At 43.8% G+C, this 18,577-nt stretch overlaps 1 protein-coding gene across 1 annotated transcript in view; it reads right to left on the reverse strand.

The window, feature by feature from the left end:
- Positions 1 to 2,350: 2,350 nt before the first annotated feature.
- The window catches only part of RBBP8NL (RBBP8 N-terminal like), a 71,916-nt gene continuing 55,689 nt past the window's right edge, over positions 2,351 to 18,577 (reverse strand). The window contains exons 11-14 of the mRNA XM_088482902.1: positions 16,375 to 16,465; positions 15,567 to 15,640; positions 14,040 to 14,133; positions 2,351 to 4,901 (exon numbers count right to left, since the gene is read on the reverse strand). Of these exons, the coding sequence (XP_088339028.1) occupies positions 4,804 to 4,901; positions 14,040 to 14,133; positions 15,567 to 15,640; positions 16,375 to 16,465 (357 nt within the window). The 3' untranslated portion in view covers positions 2,351 to 4,803. The remainder of the gene's footprint in view (positions 4,902 to 14,039; positions 14,134 to 15,566; positions 15,641 to 16,374; positions 16,466 to 18,577) is intronic.

An 18,577-nucleotide genomic window follows, 5' to 3' on the forward strand; every position in this document is an offset into this window, starting at 1 on the left:
ACAAAATAAGCGTCAGGACACAGTGACCTTATCGTTTAAGTAAAGGAGACTATTTCACAATTTGCACTATTACTAAGTTCAAACGTTAGTAACTATAACTGAAAACCCGGGCACCGTTTACCACATTGCGCAATCCTAAGATCATTTCTTGCATGCAGTAATATTGGATAATTAACTGTGCAGAAAAGGAACATTGAATTCATGTGTTACATTTGCAGCTATTGTGTTGTAGGAAAAAGTTGCATTGTGAATGTGCACTAACCCTTTCCTCCACAGTTCAAGGTGAGTGCAAAGTCGATCCAGTGTTCCAGACTAATCAAATTACCCCGGGACCTGTGTGTACATTTACTGTAATGCTTTGCATGGATGTATTGTACTGTATTTTTTATTGTTGAACTGCGATTGCATTGTATTAATTAGCTCCTTAGTGAGATTGTAACCTAGTGAAGGTATGCAGTTGGGAAGCCGGCGGACCTAATCCCGACAGCTGGCTTCCCGACTGTCATATCCCGGCAAGGGTCTAAATACAGGCGTGGATATACCGACGCTTGTCATTAGACATACGCCGGGAGCCCGACGCCCGGCATCCCGATCGAAGGGACCCCGGGTTCCGATCGAAGGGACCCCGGGCTCCGAGTCGCAAGGGGGGGGGGAGTGTTGGGTTTAGGGTTCCCGGGGGGAGGTTAGGGTTAGGCAACCCCGGGGGAGGTTAGGGTTAGGCACCCCCCCGGGGGACAGGTTTAGGCAGCGGGGAAGGGGGGGGGGGTTAGGTTTAGGCACATAGAGGGGGGATTAGGGTTAGGTACTGGGGGGGAGGTTAGGGTTAGGCACCCCTAAGGGAGGGTTAGGGTAAGGGGGTAGAATTAGGTTAGCTAATACTTACCTGAGGACGATCAGGATTTCCACTGCTGCCGGGATGCGTCCGGCGGTAAATAATACCGATTCCCTAGTGAATAAATTCACCTTTGTTGTTCAAAAACAAGCCAGTATACTTGTTTGCTTGAACCTTACTGAAACCGAGCCGGAATCTTAGGAAGCCGTTGGACGGGGTAAGATCACTCTACACTACACCATAGTTTGGATTTGTGAGGGCTGTCACATAAGTACGGTTCACCTGAGTAAGTCAGGGTATCTGGTACAGATTTTGTATGGATATGTTCTAAGTGTACTGACTAATATGAATAGTCAGGGACTCAGAAGCACAAGCAGAGTGAGGAAGGTTAGAGGCTAGCTTCAAGTCCAAACTGTGGTGTATTTTGTTTCTTTAAATTCCAGGCACCTGAACCAGATTACGGTATATTCTTCAAATTTGTCAGCTGAGGAGAGTATGAGATCATCCAGGCTCATGTAAAAATACAGCCTCATAAACTAGTATTATCATTGGGCTAGGGGGAGCTCATCACTGGGTTGGCACCACCACCGTGGCAACATTATTCTTACATATAGGGGAATATTTATTAATTTTAGAAATGGAGTTGTTGCCCATAGCAACCTATCAGATTCTATGTATCATTTCTCTAGCACCTTCTAGAAGATAATAGGTAGGATCTGATTGGGTTCTATTGGCAACAACTCGATTTCTAAAAACCTGCACTTTAGAAAATATACCCTATAGTAATCATTACCTCACAGAAAAGGTGGGTTTTAGGGCATTAACACCAGATGTGGATAGGATTTCCAAATTCCAGGGTTCACCTTGTGTAAGTAAACCTGTGTACATTTTAGAGAGGAGGCTAAAACAGTTCCTGTATTAGATTTTTTACTTCCACGCTTATTAAGCATATCGGGGTATTTCTAGGGATGTTAGCCTGATGGCAGAGGGGCTATTTAGCTTCCCTGTCTAAAGATGGGCACACACTAGACAATATCTTGTGCGATTCGTTCATATCACAATGCCGATGCGCGCTTCCGCCGGTCGTCCGTCACATCCTCAGATCTTATATACATGCAGAAAGATCTGAGGATGTCACTAGCGATGCCATGCTGATGAATGCAGCATGGCCCCTGCTACCCCTCCCCTGCCAGCACAGCTGGCATCAGCAAGTGTGTATGCACTTGCTGATGCTGGCACCTCCGCCGGGTGCGTCGCACGCGATAGATCGGCTGGGGGGTACATATAGCCTAATGTGTACGCAGGTTAAGGTTATGATTTGTGCCTGTTCTAACCTTACACCTAATTCTCAAAGCTGGTGAAAATCTGATCAACCAGAAGTAACATTGAATTGTCAGAATTGTTTTTGTTGCTTGCAACATTTGTTTATATTACATTCAATTGGCTGCTGATATATTACAGACTGGTCTCTTATTTTTTTATTGTAATTTATTAATGAGATGAAAAGATAATGTGCAGTTCATTTGAAGGTTAAAAGGCCACCATGCAGTCTTTCTCTTATATCTGACAGCTCATCACTATTCTAAGGCATAATGAGAATTAAATGAGACACATTTTGGCACAGAAACAAAGATAATATAATTCTATCAAAAACATGTTATGACCATTCTCACTAAACAACACAATAATAATCACTGTAGAACTGAGTAATTTCTATGAGAAGCCTCATTTATATGGTGTGAGAACCCCACATTTGTCAGATGTAGACAGGGCATTCTGGAAATATTAGTTCCACAACAACTAGAATGCATAAGCCTGGTGTCCAGGATCCTGTACTTTATTGTAATCACAGTGTGACAATCATTTAAGAAACATATTGTATTACTTTAATCCATTATATGAAATAACATTATATTACAAAAGGACAAGCATTATTATTATTACATAATTGCATAATTATTGAACCATGACAAACATTTTCTCTAATACCATCATAGTGGCACCTGGGAACTGTTTGTGTCAGTTAAAGTTGTGCCACTGTTATTTGGATGAAATGATGGGACATAGATATGAGACTGTGCTGTTCTGCCCCTAAAGTACTGATCATTAGTAAAGAGAAAATATACGTCACCTACACAGTCTTTCATGAAACAGTTCAAACGGGAGGTAGTATAAATCCTGGCTGTCGTGATCCTGGAGGTCAGAATGCCGGCGCCGGAATCCCGACACCTGTCAGAATCCCGGCACTAGCATCCCGGCTGCTGGCATCCTGATGGTAAGTAGTGGGGTTACGGTTTAGGGTTACGTACTAGGGGGAAGGATAGATTTAGCCTGCGGGAGGGCTGCTTTAGGTTTAGGCAGCTTGGGGAAGGGTTAGGTTTAGGGGTAGGGCTAGGATACTTATCAACAGATGTCGGTATCCTAACCCCTTTTGGGATTCCGGTGTCGGTATTGTGACCACCAGGATCCCAAGCATCGGCATCCCATACCCAACCCGTTCAAACTCATTCACAAATTCCTAAGTAAGACTTGTCAAAGTATAAACTTCCATTTTTTCAGTGTATTAAATATCTACTGGATGCATAAACAGCAGAGAAAGCTGAGAACAGTTTACAATAATTTACATAAGTGGGTACGGAAAATCCATATAGGCCCTGCCCTAGGCATACCAGACGATATTCCCCATTAGAAATGTAGGACAATAAGGCCACACCAAACCTGCTAAAACAATGCCCAGATTTATCCAACTCTCTTCCCTTTATTAACAGACATCATCTTTTTCATCTAGCGAAATTTGGTAGTGTTGGCATGTATAGCTTGGAGCCGCAGGGTTTCAGAGATGGAAGCCTTCCCTTATATTCATGCCAGCCAGCATAAAGAATGCATTATGCTTTTTTATTACTGGTAGAGTACATTTATTTATTCTTTATTTTGATTAGACATTGTGTCCAACAGCCATTTTGTTCCCTAAAACCAAGACTTGCCAAAATTGATGCGAGTGTGCTTGATTCGGCCCATATGTGTGTGGAGATAATGTGTGCTACCTAAAGCATTGCAATGAAATTAGCACTTTAGGCTCTAAATGACTGGCAGTATATGGACACTGGCATGTTACTGCCCAGTGTAAATAATCTTTGCAATATCTTATTTATAACCTGACACTCATGAGAGTAATTCCCAAGTTCTAAGGTGAAGTATATCGCTCAGCTATAATGTGCTTTGTATATATAGCTTGTCACTAGGTACATTAAAAGAAGAGGTTTGGGGGCTGCTGAGGCTAGAGAATCATAAGTGCTTTCCCATGTCTATTACAGTGATGGGGATCCTAACTACACCTAGTGAAGTATTGGCATGTCTAGATAAATTACTGATTGGAAATTCTGTACAAGATAGTTCTCACCTTGATCAACCCAGACCATACTCAGATCTGTCCAAAACTATATTCAGATACATCCAAACTCTACTTTGATGCAGACCATGTGCTATTCAGTAACCAGAGATCAAGACTTTCCTGGGAAAATTGGAGGTGTTCACAGGTATCTGCTGGTGGCCTGATACAATTCTGACTTAAAAGGAGATGGACAGAGTTTGACCAATGAGGTGGGTAGGAGAGTATCTTCTCTTCTTGCCCTTGTGAAGACTTCCACGCATGGGTTGTATTATATAGGAAATCATGTATCTATGCATTTTTAAACCATATAAAAACAAATAAAATTGCTTAACAATTTAACAAAATAAATAAAATATGGAAAGTTATTTAACCTCTATATGGTCCACTGTGCAAAAGTTTAACTACTGAGATAAATATAACATGAATTGTTTGGGGTGGTATAGTCTATGCCAGCATAACAAATGATTCCAATGTGCCAAGTGCTATTTTACCATGTGACTCTCACATTGTTAGCATTTATATATACAATATATAATATAATCGTAATCTAACCACCCTCTTGCCACTCATTCCAGTCTCTTTAAGCTAGGTCTTTGGTTATAACATTATCTTCTTGGGAGGTGTCGCTCTCTGCTGGCAATTCTTGGTTTTTCTTTTTCCTCTGCCATTTCTTAGAGGCTAAAAAAGAAAATGTTAAAATTTGACTGAATTTATTAGAATTATTCTTTTTTTTTTTAAACAAATACAGGTTTGTATATTTAGTTACTTTACACACCAACACGGAAAGTATTCACAACGCTTCACTTTTTCCACATTTTGTTATGTTACAGCCTTAATCCAAAATGGAAAATTAATTTTTGTCCTCATAATTATACACACAATACACCATAATGACAACGTGTAAAAAGTTTTTTTGAGGTTTTTGCAAATTTAATAAAAAAAAAAACAAACTAAGAAATCACATGTATATAAGTATTCACAACCTTTGCTCAATACGTTGTTGATGCACGTTTGGCAGCAATTACAGCCTCAAGTTTTTTTGAATATGATGCCACAAGCTTGGCACACCTATCTTTGGCCAGTTTCACCCATTCCTTTTTACAGCACCTCTCAAACTCCATCAGGCTGGATGGGAAGCATCGGTGCACAGCCATTTTCAGATCTCTCCGGAGATGTTCAATTGGATTCAAGTCTGGGCTCTGGCTGGGCCACTTAAGGACATTCACAGAGCTGTCCTGAAGCCACTCCTTTGATATCTTGGCTGTGTGCTTAGGGTTGTTGTCCTGCTGAAAGATGAACCGTCGCCCCAGTCTGAGGTCAAGAGCGCTCTGGAACAGGTTTTCATCCAGGATGTCTCTGTACATTGCTGCATTCATCTTTCCCTCTATCCTGACTAGTCTCCCAGTTCCTGCCGCTGAAAAACATCCCCACAGCATGATGCTGCCACCACCATGCTTCACTGTAGGGATGGTATTGGCCTGGTGGTGAGCGGTGCCTGGTTTCCTCCAAACATAACACCTGGCATTCACGCCAAAGAGTTCAATCTTTATCTCTCATGGTCTGAGAGTCCTTCAGGTGCATTTTGGCAAACTCCAGATGGGCTGCGATGTGCTTTTTACTAAGGAGTGGCTTCCGTCTGGCCACTCTACTATACAGGCCTGATTGGTGGATTGTTGTAGAGATGGTTGTCCTTCTGGAAGGTTCTCTCTCCACAGAGGAATGCTGTAGCTCTGACAGAGTGACCATCGGGTTCTTGGTCACCTCCCTGACTAGGGCACTTTTTCCCCTATTGATCAGTTTAGACAGCCGGCCAACTCTAGGAAGAGTCCTGGTGGTTCCAAACTTCTTCCATTTACAGATGATGGAGGCCGCTGTGCTCATTGTGACCTTCTGTCAGTGTGCTGGACAGCGGTCATCACTTACCGGGTACAGCAGCACTGGCTCCCTGATGGGTAATGGGCGGGGAGATCCCGGTGCCCGCTGCCGATGACAACCGCTTGGGCTGCCTGTCATGTCCCCTGGCGAGCGACAAGCAGGGAGATCCCGCCATCTGCGGCCGCTGGCTTCCACTGTCGGATGGGTGCAGACAGTCACGGCTGCCCTAGGGGCGCGCGTGCTGTGCTGCAAGTATATTTAGAGAGACAGGCACAGGATTAAGGAGTTGCTGATTGGGGCTGGCTTGAACCCTGACCTATAAAAGGAAGTTCCTGGGAGCACCTCAGTGCCAGAGTATAGGCTCCATACCATACTCCAGCATTCCTGTGCATATCCTGATTATTGGTTCTGACATTGGCTCGTTCGTGACTCTGATTCTGCCTCACCCCTGGTTGTGCATTGATTACCTGGTTCTGACCTCGGCTATTCCCTGTGACCCGTTACGCCTGCTCCCTGGTACTATATAGTATGTTTGGTTCTGATTCGGCTTGTTGACTATGCTAGTTTACTGCACTCCAACTAAGTTCACCACCACCTGTATTGGGAAACCTAACCTGAGGGCCGCGACCTGTGTGTCGGATGCAGCCAAATCCATACCTTCTTGCGAGGGTCCCTGGTGAATACTGCTGGCACATTAGACTCTGTGCCTCAGGAATAGGTCTAGCCAATTCCCTGAATACGGGTTGCATCCACAATCCGCCTGAGAGTTTGTGACAGAATACTCTGGCCCAAAAACATGGATGCTGCTGGTAACCAATCACCCCGAGACTTGCTCGATAACCTACTTGCTAGATTCGAGAAACAAGAACAGGATGAAGCTCAGATTATGCAGTGTCTACAGACCTTAATACAACAAGTCAGTACCATTCTGCCAGCACCCGTACAATCAGTCCCACCTCCTACGGTGACTGTGCAAACTGCAAGTGCTTCTGCACCATTACGCATCCCGAATCCTACGAAGTATGATGGGGATTCAAAGGACTGTCGAGGATTCCTGAACCAGTGCTCAATTCAATTTTAGGTCCAAGTAGCAAATTTCCCGTCAGAAAGGACAAAGGTTGCTGTCCGGTCAGGCTTTGGCTTGGGCTTCTCCATTATGGGAGAGAAATGATCCTCTGGTTAACAACAGCGCAGAGTTCCTGTAGGGTTTCTGAAGTGTCTTCGATGAGCCCGGACGAGTATCCTCTGTGGGATCAGCTATTCTACAGCTGAGACAAGGCAATCAATCTGCAGGACAGTATGCTGTGCAGTTCTGAACCCTTGCTTCTGAATTGGGGTGGAACAACGAAGCCTTAGTTGCCGCATTCATGCAGGGTCTGTCCGATCAGATCAAAGATGTACTTGCATCCAGGGAATTGCCAACTTCTTTGGATGACTTAATCTCCCTGTGTATCCTGGTGGATCTTCGCCATAGGGAGAGGGCGAAAGAAAAGCAACAGTCTCGTAGATTTACCTTTAAGGTCACCCCACATTTCACAGCACCAGTGGAACCTCCAGAAGAGACCATGCAGGTTGGGAAATCTCGCCTTCCTGTCGCGGAGAGAGAAAGGAAGTTTAAAAACAGACTTTGCTTATACTGTGGTGAACCAGGTCATCTTCTTTCCGGCTGTCCAAAATGTCCGGGAAACGGGAAGGCGTAATTGATTGAGGGGTGGTCAGATTAGGTACATTTCAACACACCCCAAAAAAACGTGTAGTTCCCCAGTTCTCCATTCATGTGACCCTAGTCCTGGGAAAGTCCTCTGAAGTCATTAGGGCTTTCCTGGACTCAGGTGCCGATGGCAACTTTATTACATCAAAGATTATCATGCAAGTAGGGGCTCTCCATCAGGAATCGATAGCATTTTACATACTTCCATCAGCCGAGAGCCCTGTTATCCTGAGTCTTCCTTGGCTCTGCAAGCATTCTCCTGGGCTAGATTGGGAGGAACTTCAAATTCTGTCGTGGGGGCCTCGATGCCATGGTTCCTGTTTGTCATCCGTCAAACCTCCATTCGGAGTTCAGCAGTTTCTCCGGAAGTTCAGCTTCCAGCTTCATACCGGTCCTTCCGAGATGTTTGTAGTAAGAAAGCCACTGAGATATTTCCTGCTCATAGGGACTGGGATTGCACTATTGACCTATTTCCTGGGAAAGAGCCATCTCGTGGGAGAATATTTCCTTTTTCACTTCTTGAGTCCCAATCAGTGTTTGAGTATATTCAGGAGAATCTGGAGCTCAGGTTCATCAGAGAGTCCAAATCACCCGCGAGTGCTGGTCTATTCTTTGTCAAAAAGAAGGACGGAGGTCTGAGACCATGCATAGATTACCGGGGTCTGAATGCTATTACCATCAAAGACCGGTTTCCATTACCTCTGATATCTGAACTTTTTGACCGAATTAAGGGAGCCAAGATTTTTACCAAGCTAGATCTTCACGGGGCCTATAATTTGATCAGGATTCGGGCTGGAGATGAGTGGATATGATTCGGCCTTCAATACTCGTGATAGTCACTAGTCATGCCTTTTGGGTTAAGCAATGCCCCAGCTGTCTTCCAAAAATATATGACTCACATCTTCAGGGATTTGCTCTATAAATACGTTGTGGTATATCTAGATGACATCCTGATATTTTCAGAGGATGTAACAAGTCATCGCCTGCATGTATGTGAAGTGCTGACACAACTCAGGGCCAACCAGCTGTTTTGCAAACTTGAAAAATGTTCCTTCGAGCAAAAAGAGCTAACGTTTCTGGGATACATTATTTCTGGTTCCGCCTTCAGATGGATTCGGCAAAACTAGCTGCCATTACTAATACCCCTTTCAGACATACTGAGATTCCCGGGATTTTGGCCTGCCTCAGCCAAAATTCCCGGGTCTCATGTCTGTGTGAAAGGTACCTACCCGGGAACACGTTCCCAGGTAGCCGCCCCTGCAATCGACCAGGGTTTTTCCCGGGACTTAAGTCCTGGGAAATTACCCTGTTGATGTCTGAATGGTGCTACCTGGGAATTTATACCCGAGTAGCACCAAGCAGCTTCTGATTGGCCGGCGGACGGTCACTCCTGTCATAGATGCAGCCTCACCAGCATTGAAGTCTGGCCGGTACTTGTGTCTCAGCAGCTCTTCTTCACCGGCATCTTGGACAATGCGAGGGGCAGGATGCTAGAAGAGGCGGCTCCGGGTCATGGGGTCACCAAGCTCGGCTCTAGCGCAGCGCCATCAACCTGGCTCCAAGAGTGGGCCTCCCCTGTCACTGCAGCCCGGGGACCCATTACAGAATGGTAGTACTGGCTCCAGCCTGGCTAGTCCCCCGCTCTCCCCTAGCACATCTCGGGGGACATGTCCGGATTAGGCTGTGGCGCTGACGTATCAGAGAAGAAAGTGAGAGGCGGGGAAGCTACGGCAGCAGTGTGGGATAAATGTCTATCACACTGCAGTCTCAGTCATCTCGCTTTCTATAAGCACCTACAACACTAGGTATTATCAGACATCCAGTGTGTATAAAACAGAAATACCCGGCTTGTGTCTGAAAGGGGTCTACCCGGGAATTTCCCGGGTAGACTATGTAGTGTGAAAGGGGGGTCTCCACCAAATACCCGGGATTTTACACAGGGGAAATTCCTGGGTCTGAGCAGGAAATTTCCCGGGTCGTATGTCTGAAAGGGGTATTACTGGCCTCATCTTGTTGGCTTAAAAGCAATACAGGTTGAGTCTCCCATATCCAAATATTCCGAAATACGGAATATTCCGAAATACGGAATAATTTTGCCATGACTGAGATAATGAAACCTTCGATTTTTGATGGTTCAATGTACACAAACTTTGTCTAAGGCACAAATTATTAAAAATATTGTATAAAATTACCTTCAGGCTGTGTGTATAAGGTGTTTATGAAACATAAATGAATTTAATTTCTGTACACAAACTTTGTTTGAGCCACAAAATTATTGAAAATATTGTATAAAATTACTTGCAGGCTGTGTGTATAAGGTGTATATAACACATAAATGCATTCTGTGTGTATATTGGGGTCCCATTCCCAAGATATTTCATTATGATATGCAAATATTCCAAAATACGGAATATTACATTATCCAAAATGCCCCTGGTCCAAAGCATTTGGATATGGGAGACTCAACCTGTACAACGCTTCCCGGGACTCTGCAATTTCTATCGCCAGTTCATCAAAAACTACTCGACCATAGCAGCTCCAATTACTGTGCTCACCAAAAAAGGACAAGATACCCGGAGATGGTTTCCTGCAGCTGAAGAGGCCTTTGTTCTTTTAAAACCGTGCTTTATGTCAGCTCCTATTCTAAGACAACCTAACTGCGATCTGCCTTTCTTCTTGGAGGTGGATGCTTCCACAGTTGGAGTTGGGGCTATACTGTCACAGAAGGATGAGTGGGCAAGTGATACTCCTGTGGGCTCTTTTCCCATACATTTTCTGCTCCAGAGAACAATTATGCAGTTGGGGATAAGGAGTTACTAGCTATTAAGCTGGCATTGCAAGAGTGGAGATATCTGCTGGAGGGGGCAAAATTTCTGGTGACAGTTTACACAGATCACAAGAACCTCACTTATCTCAAAACTGCTCATTACCTGAATTATCGCCAGTCCAGGTGGTCGTTGTTTTTTGACCGTTTTAACCTGGTTATTACCTATCGTCCAGGTTGAAAGAATGTAAAAGCTGACGCCTTGTCTCGAGCATTCAATTCTGCCCAGGAAGACGAAGTAAAGGAATACAAGACAGTTTTAAATCCTGGGTGCTTTTTTGTAGTTACTATGGTCATGATCCCACCAGGGAAAACATTTGTAGCACCCGAACTCATTTTTCACATTTTTCAGGTGATACAGGAGTGGGGAAAACTTTAGAACTGATCCTCAGGAGCTATTGGTGGCCGACTGTACGTCGTGATGTCAAGGACTTTGTGGCAGATTGTACCATCTGTGCTCAGCATAAGGTATCCTCTCAACTCCCTTCAGGGTCTTTATGTCCACTTTCAGTACCTGATCGTCCTTGGTCCCATATATCCATGGACTTTATAACAGACCTACCCTCCTGCCAGGGGTTCAATACAATCTGGGTAGTGGTGGACAGGTTCTCCAAGGTCGCTCACTTTGTCCCATTTTTAAGGGTTACCGTCGGCTCCAAAGTTGGCTGAGGCACTTATAAAGGAAATCTTCAAGCTACATGGGTTTCCCAAAGACATTGTTTCTGACCGTAGGGTACAATTTACTTCCAAGTTCTGGAGGGCGTTATGTAAATGCGTTAATATCAACTTGAGTTTTTCATATGCGTACCATCGAAAATCATTCGGATATATGTCGCAGCTTATCAAGACGATTGGGTTTCCTTGTTGCCATGGGCTGAGTTTACTCACAATAATTTGTCCCATGAGTCATCGTTGTACTCTCCATTCTTCATTCAGTATGGGCTACATCCCGTGATACAAGATGTACCTGCCCTTCAGTCAGCATCTCTCCTAGCTGTAAGTGGCACAGCGAGTCGGTTCTTCAGGATTTGGAGGGAGGTGAAAAAGAATTTGTATAAAGCCTCTTCCAGATACAAGCAGGTGGCAGACAAGAAAAGAAGAAGGAGTCCTGTACTGAACCCCGGTGATAAAGTCTGGTTATCCACTAAGCACTTACGATTAAAGGTTCCCACCATAAAGTTTGCTCTCAGATTCATTGGCCCCTTCCAGAATCTTCAGGTCATCAATCCGGTGGCAGTTCGCTTAAAACTTCCTGGTACTCTCAGGATTCCCAACGTATTCCATACCTCTCTTCTGAAACTGTTGGTGCTTAATCGATATTCGAGACAGTGCAACCCTCCCACTGCAATTCCAGTGGATCACCAAGAAAAGTATGAAGTCAAACAGATTTTAGATCCAGAATGTCCCGAGGTGCAGTTCAATTCCCAGTGGATTGGAAGGGATACGGGCCAGAATAACGTTGTTGGATTAAGGCTTTGGATATTCATGCACCTCAACTCCTTTGAAAGTTCCATCAGAAGTTCCCTAACAAGCCATTTGTGGGGTGTTCGGTGCCCACCCCTAGAGGGGGGGTAATGTCACAGTGTGCCTGACACCGGTCATCACTTACCGTATCCGGCAGCACTGGCTCCCTAACGGGCAGTGGGTGGGGAGATCCCGACTCCCGCTGCCGATGACGTCTGTTCGGGCAGCCTGTGATGTCCCCCGGCGAGCGGCAAGCCGGGAGATCCCGGCGCCTGCTGCCGCTGGCTTCCACTGTTGGATGGGTACAGACGGTTGCGGCTTCCCTAGGGGAACGCCGTACTTCAAGTATATTTAGAGAGACAGGCACAGGATTAGGGAATCGCTGATTGGGGCTGGCTTGAACCTTGACCTATATAAGGAACTTCCTGGGAGCACCTGAGTATAGGCTCCATACCATACTCCAGCATTCCTGTGCATATCCTGATTATTGGTTCTGACCTTAGCTCGTTCATGACTCTGATTCTGCCTCACCCCTGGTTCTGTGTTGATTATCTGGTTCTGACCTCGGCTATTCCCTGTGACCGGTTACACCTGCTCCCTGGTATTGTATCGTCTGTTTGGTTCTGATCCGGCTTGTCGACTACGCTAGTTTTCTGCACTCCAACTAAGTTCACCAGCACCTGTATAGGGAAACCTAACATGAGGGCCGCAATCCGTGTGTGGGACGCAGCCAAGTCCATAGCTTGTTGCGGGGGTCCCTGGTGAATACCGCCGGCACATTAGACTCTGCGGCTCAGGAATAGGTCTAGCCAATTCACTGAATACGGGTTGCATCCACAATCCGCCCGAGAGTTTGTGACACCTTCAAAGCCGCAGATATTTTTCTGTACCCTTCCCCAGATTTCTGCCTTGAGACAATCCTGTCTCGGAGGTCTACAGACAATTCCTTCGACTTCATGCTTGGTTTGTGCTCTGATATGCACTGTCAAGTGTGGGACCTTATATAGACAGGTGTATGCTTTTTCAAAATCATGTCCAATCAACTGAATTTAGCACAGGTGGACTCCAATTAAGCTGTAGGAACATCTCAAGGATCATCAGTGGAAACAGGATGCACCTGAGCTCAATTTTGTGCTTCATGGCAAAGGCTGTGAATACTTATGTACATGTGATTTCCTAGCGTTTTTTTTTAATTAAATTTGCAAAAATCTCAAAAAAACTTTTTATACGTTATCATTATGGGGGAGGAGACATTTCCCTGTTTCTTCAATGGGAAGGAACACAGGAAATGTCTGTTTCAGCCGTGGCTGGGCATATACTGCCTGATGTGGCCGACATCTTAACTCACAAATATCGCATTGGACGGCATGCTGGTCGATCCGGCATTCCAGATCCAACGATATTTAACCCTCAGTTGCCCGCACACCCGCTACAGTTATCGGATATCGGGCGGATATCACGCGGATCGCCCCGATAACTGTAGTATGTATGCCCAGCTTTAGTTAAGCAAATTGATGGAGAAGATGCTGTTAATTTAGTACACGAGCCACAAAGGTGATCTTTTATAATTGATAAAAAATGCAGAAACACAGCTTTCAAGCTGTCTTTTCTTCTCTTGAGATATCATGCAGCTATTCTGCTCCAGTTTTTACCGACATGCATAAAGGCCAATGCAGCATTGAATGCCAAAGGCGCACTTTTGGCTCTTATGATGGGAGATGACAGTCAGACATAGAGACTACAGCTAAGCCTCAATATGCCTGCTTCGGTATGTGAAGTCATCAGTTGGGATTTTGTTGTGCATTATGAGGTACTGTTTTCAACTTCAAGGAGTGGACAGAGCACACTTTTTGAGGTATTCACATTTGAGTGGGTCTCCACAGAGCATTGTAATAACACCTCCTTAGTGGAGGCAGTAATCTGATCATTGCCATTATTTTACCTTGAGAGGGTTTCTTTTTCCATTGGCCTTTGACTGGATTTCTCTCATTTGTATAACTGGCTCTGGAGATGTCTGACTGTATTTCCATTTCTTTCTGTAAAAGACAGGAACGCGTATGAGTACCAGTGCTTCCCCTGTAGTAAATATAATGATGTTAGAAGTGAACAAGGAGTACCATGATTGTTTAATTTATGTTGATATGTGCTTGAAAGGCGTTTCACTGTTTATTTAGAGATGCCTGGTGTCTCAGACAGCCAACCCACTATGGTTTTTTGTTCTGCCCACATATGGTAAATATTGAGTACAATTATATTAAAAGAAAGGGCAATAATTGTGTTTCATCGAAGAACAAATATATGCCCTGTAGGAAATCCCCTCCCCCCATCAAAACAGACATCTGTGCAAATTTGTAACCGTTGAAACAGCCACTTGAAATGTACCATTAATATATGACCAGCCCCATAAGAAACTATAGATACTCTTCCCAAAAAATCCATATAACAGATTCATGTTTCTTATCCATATGAGTGTAAAAATTAATCAGTATTTAGTGGACATGTCATAACTCTGCAATCTTTGTGACATTATGGGGAAAAGTCATCAATGTGCAACATGTTAAAATACAAAGCTGCAGGGTAAGCACATGCTAGTACTTTCCCTCCAGCTACACTACTGCCTTACAACTGACTTCACCTATTCCCAGTCTTGCAGTTCAGAATACTAAGGAAATAATACCAAATATATCAAAGTTTGTCTGTCTCTCTCTGTTAAAAATGTATCAATTACCTTTGGGTATCTTAAAATTTAACTCACAGCTTCCAGCCATGTATAAAGCCGCAAGCATTATCATTGAAGGAGACAATTTTTGTAAGTACTCACTCACATTAATACATGCTCGGGGATGCATACAGCTATGATATGGGAACTGTCAGGTTTTATTCTTGTATAGACACTGACTGCCCAGGACGCACATCTTCAACAGAGAGTGTACAGAGGTATGAGGACATGCTGTTGTATACTATCCCTTGTTTTATGGCAAGAGGTGGGTTTAGTAGTTGGGCAAAGCGATGGGTAGTGTGCTTCATTAAATAGCATAGTTGTTTATACATTTATCCTCACTGTTCATATGTTATATTCATTGGCAAATCACAGTTCATGGCATATAACTGATATTAAGCCTCCACTGTTTTTTTGGGAAAAGATTATTGTAATTGTTATCTGGGAATTACTTCATGCAAGAGTACAAGAATCATTTGTATCATCAGTAGCATTACATTAATATATACATACATTTGGCACCTGAGGACACAAATTGAACCATTACAGGCTTTCTGGGTTATATTTGCATTGCTGCATCATATATGTGACCAGCAACACAATTGAAGCCTCAAGAGATATGGCCATTCAACCTGTCCACTTAATCGTTGTCCACGCACATGACCAAATTGGATACAAATCAAGGTTTTTTGTGATCACGCTAAGTGGCCGGGTCTCAATGTGTGTGGCCTCCACCAGAGCATTACAGACCTCACTTCCTGATGTGTCCAACTCTTCGTCCATGTTTCGGTGCGGAGAAACTCTCGCTTGTTCTTCCTCTTCATCTAATGACACAGGAAACAAATGAATCATGAAATAAATTGGTGTCAGAATAAAAATTTCACTTCCCATTTCAACTCCATTTCTTAATTCACTAGTCAGACCCCCCCCCCCACCTTCATGAGATTTATGAGATATGTATCACCCAACAATGCATAGTCCAAAGAACATCCTCATAAATCTGAAACATACAGGTGCCTCAAATATAACAAATATTAATTTAATTAGATGCTGAAGCCAATTGTTACTCCTTATTTGCCCACCCATGTCTCCCACAGATATGCCAAACACTACACAGTCTGTTTCGTATATCAGTTTAAAACCCTAGTACTGAATTGATACATGAATGCTCTCAATACAAAAATATTCTGGACAGGACATGCTGGTTCTGCCATGCTCACAGAAGAAAAAAAAACAGCCCTGAGTCTTTGTTGCATATTACGGCCATAGTTGGTCCTTGATGCTGTTGTTACCTTTTCTTTGCCCCTGGATGCAGTAGCCATTTCAGCTGGCTGTGTTACACAGGGCATTCATGTTTTCCTGGTATATGTTCATGATGTTGACATTTAGAATGTCAACACTGACAATGTCAACACTGTCATAATGTCGACATTGAAAATGTTGACAGACAGTTTTAGGTTAGGGTTAGATGTACAGTTAGTTGATAAGTGTATGGAAAATGGCATTGTCGACATGCCATTCTGAGTGTCAACTTTTTGTAACATACCCCTTTTCTCACCTGTTTCCAATTCCAAACATCTTTTGTGCCCTTTTGCTGATATATTAGAGGTATTCAAATCTCTTTCCATGTCTGTGCCAGAATTGAAATCCTGAAATAGCAATACAAATTATGTCATGAGAATGTATATTTACATTAACTGTTGTATGCAAAAGTTTAGGCATCCCTGGACAGATTACAAATTGTAATGCACAGTTACTATTTATTTGCTGAATTTTGTTGAATGCAACACAGTAACACAGTAATAGGAATAGGAACTTTTTCCCACTCTTCTTATATTGTTACTCTCTCTGTACTGCCTACAATCACTCCCACAGCTCCACAGTGTATACTATTACCTGGCGCTGGCCAGGGTCCTAGAAAATTGGGGCGTGTCGGCCCTATTTTCTGGGTATGTCGTATGTCGTGGTCAGTGGCTGCGTCCCTGGACGCAGGTTCACTGGCCCCAGCAGCGTGAAATACACAGCCATCCTGAGTAACCAGAGGATTACTCAGATGGCAGATGGTCACGCAGCTGATCCGATGCTGCTTCATCCGATGCAGCATTGGATCAGAGAAGCTTATTACTTAAGATACTTCCTGCAGCTTTTGCTTATTGTAGCACAGCCTGAGCAGCTGTGCTACAGCGTCCTTCTCTGAATCAGGACCATAGTCAGCCTTTAGAGAACATGGCTTCTACAGTGCATGGTCTGAGCCCTTTTATAAAGTTATATAGAACACTACATATTTATAGTGCATGTAATATAATGCATCAGATTGATAACAGCAATGCACTGTAGTGAATACACCATTGTCCTGGGAATGAGATGTAGTTAGCAGACCGGCAGACGCCATGCCGCTGGTCTGAATCTCGATGCTGGAAGTCTGGCACGGGACTTAACATAGGCATTGAAATACTGACGTCTATCTTATTCCTGATGTCGGAACACAGACAGATGCCTGCCCGAACCAGTTAAGTCCAGGCCATCTTAGCCGTTAGCCTGCGGGGGGGAGGAGGGTTAGGTTTAGGTAGCATAGCAGGGTTAGCGTTAGGTTTGGGGGGAGGTTAGGGTTAGGCACTCTTAGGGGAGGAGGTTAGGCATCACTGGGGGGGGTTACATCTGATAGGGGACCCCCATACACATCAACAAACCTCAAGGAGAACTGCATTAAGTTCTAGTAAAAGCCAAGTACATGCCATTGTAAAAGAGATTACATTATCTAATGACCCCCATACACTTACTGCCGGATTGCCGGATCCTGCGATGGGATCGGAAACGCCGGTCTTAAATGCCGACCAGCAGCCAATCGATGTTCTGAAATCCGTCAGAGGATTGGTAAATTCCCCATGTTAAATTTCACTGATTTGCTAGTCACGATCAGATTCTGATCTTGATTGGCAAATCAGTGAAATCCAATAAGTTGGATTTTGGCGATCCTGAGATGCCGGGTTGCAGGATCGCAACATCGCTTGCCATGAAGATGGGGCACATGGGGAATGGAACAAATAAAAACAAGGGAAAGGAGAAGGGACACATGGAGGAGATGAGTGAAATGTAAATACACAAAGGAGACATGAGAGAGAGATGTAGGGACACTGGAGACATTATAGAAAGATGAAGTAAATGGAGACATGAGTGGAACATTGAAGTTGGGACACAGGATAGGGAGAAATAATTTCATATAGGAGGTGAGGGACACAGGGCAGACAGATTTGTGTCACTTTATATGTTTTATATTTTACTAGAAAGTCATAAAAGTGAGAGTGTAGAATCGGGATAGGAGCATAGCCAAGAGGCTAGCTAGCGGGTGTGTGTGGCCATGCCCCATACTGCACTCCAACCAATACAGTTGGGTGGTATGTTAAAAGGTATCTGAAGTGAAGTTTGCACTATCAAAACCCCTAAAGAGTCTAATGAAATAGGAGGTGCCCAGGATCCTGGCCATGCAGTTCAAATTTCCATATGTATATGTATATACTGTGTTTTTGGATATCTATATATCTAGAGCTATCTATCTATCTATCTATCTATCTATCTATCTATCTATCTATCTATCTATCTATCTATTTATCTATCTATCTCAAATAATTTTGCCCTGTAACATAAATATTGATTTTTTTCCCACCTTAAATCAATAAATAAGGATTCACTTCCTAATTAATAAGTTAATTGTGTCTCCTCTTATCTCCTGAATGGCCAGGCAGCCTAATCAGCATGCAATT

Source organism: Taudactylus pleione, unplaced genomic scaffold (genome assembly GCF_031769625.1).
Source record: "Taudactylus pleione unplaced genomic scaffold, aTauple2 ptg000018l, whole genome shotgun sequence".
In the NCBI taxonomy this organism is placed as follows: Eukaryota; Metazoa; Chordata; class Amphibia; order Anura; family Myobatrachidae; genus Taudactylus; species Taudactylus pleione.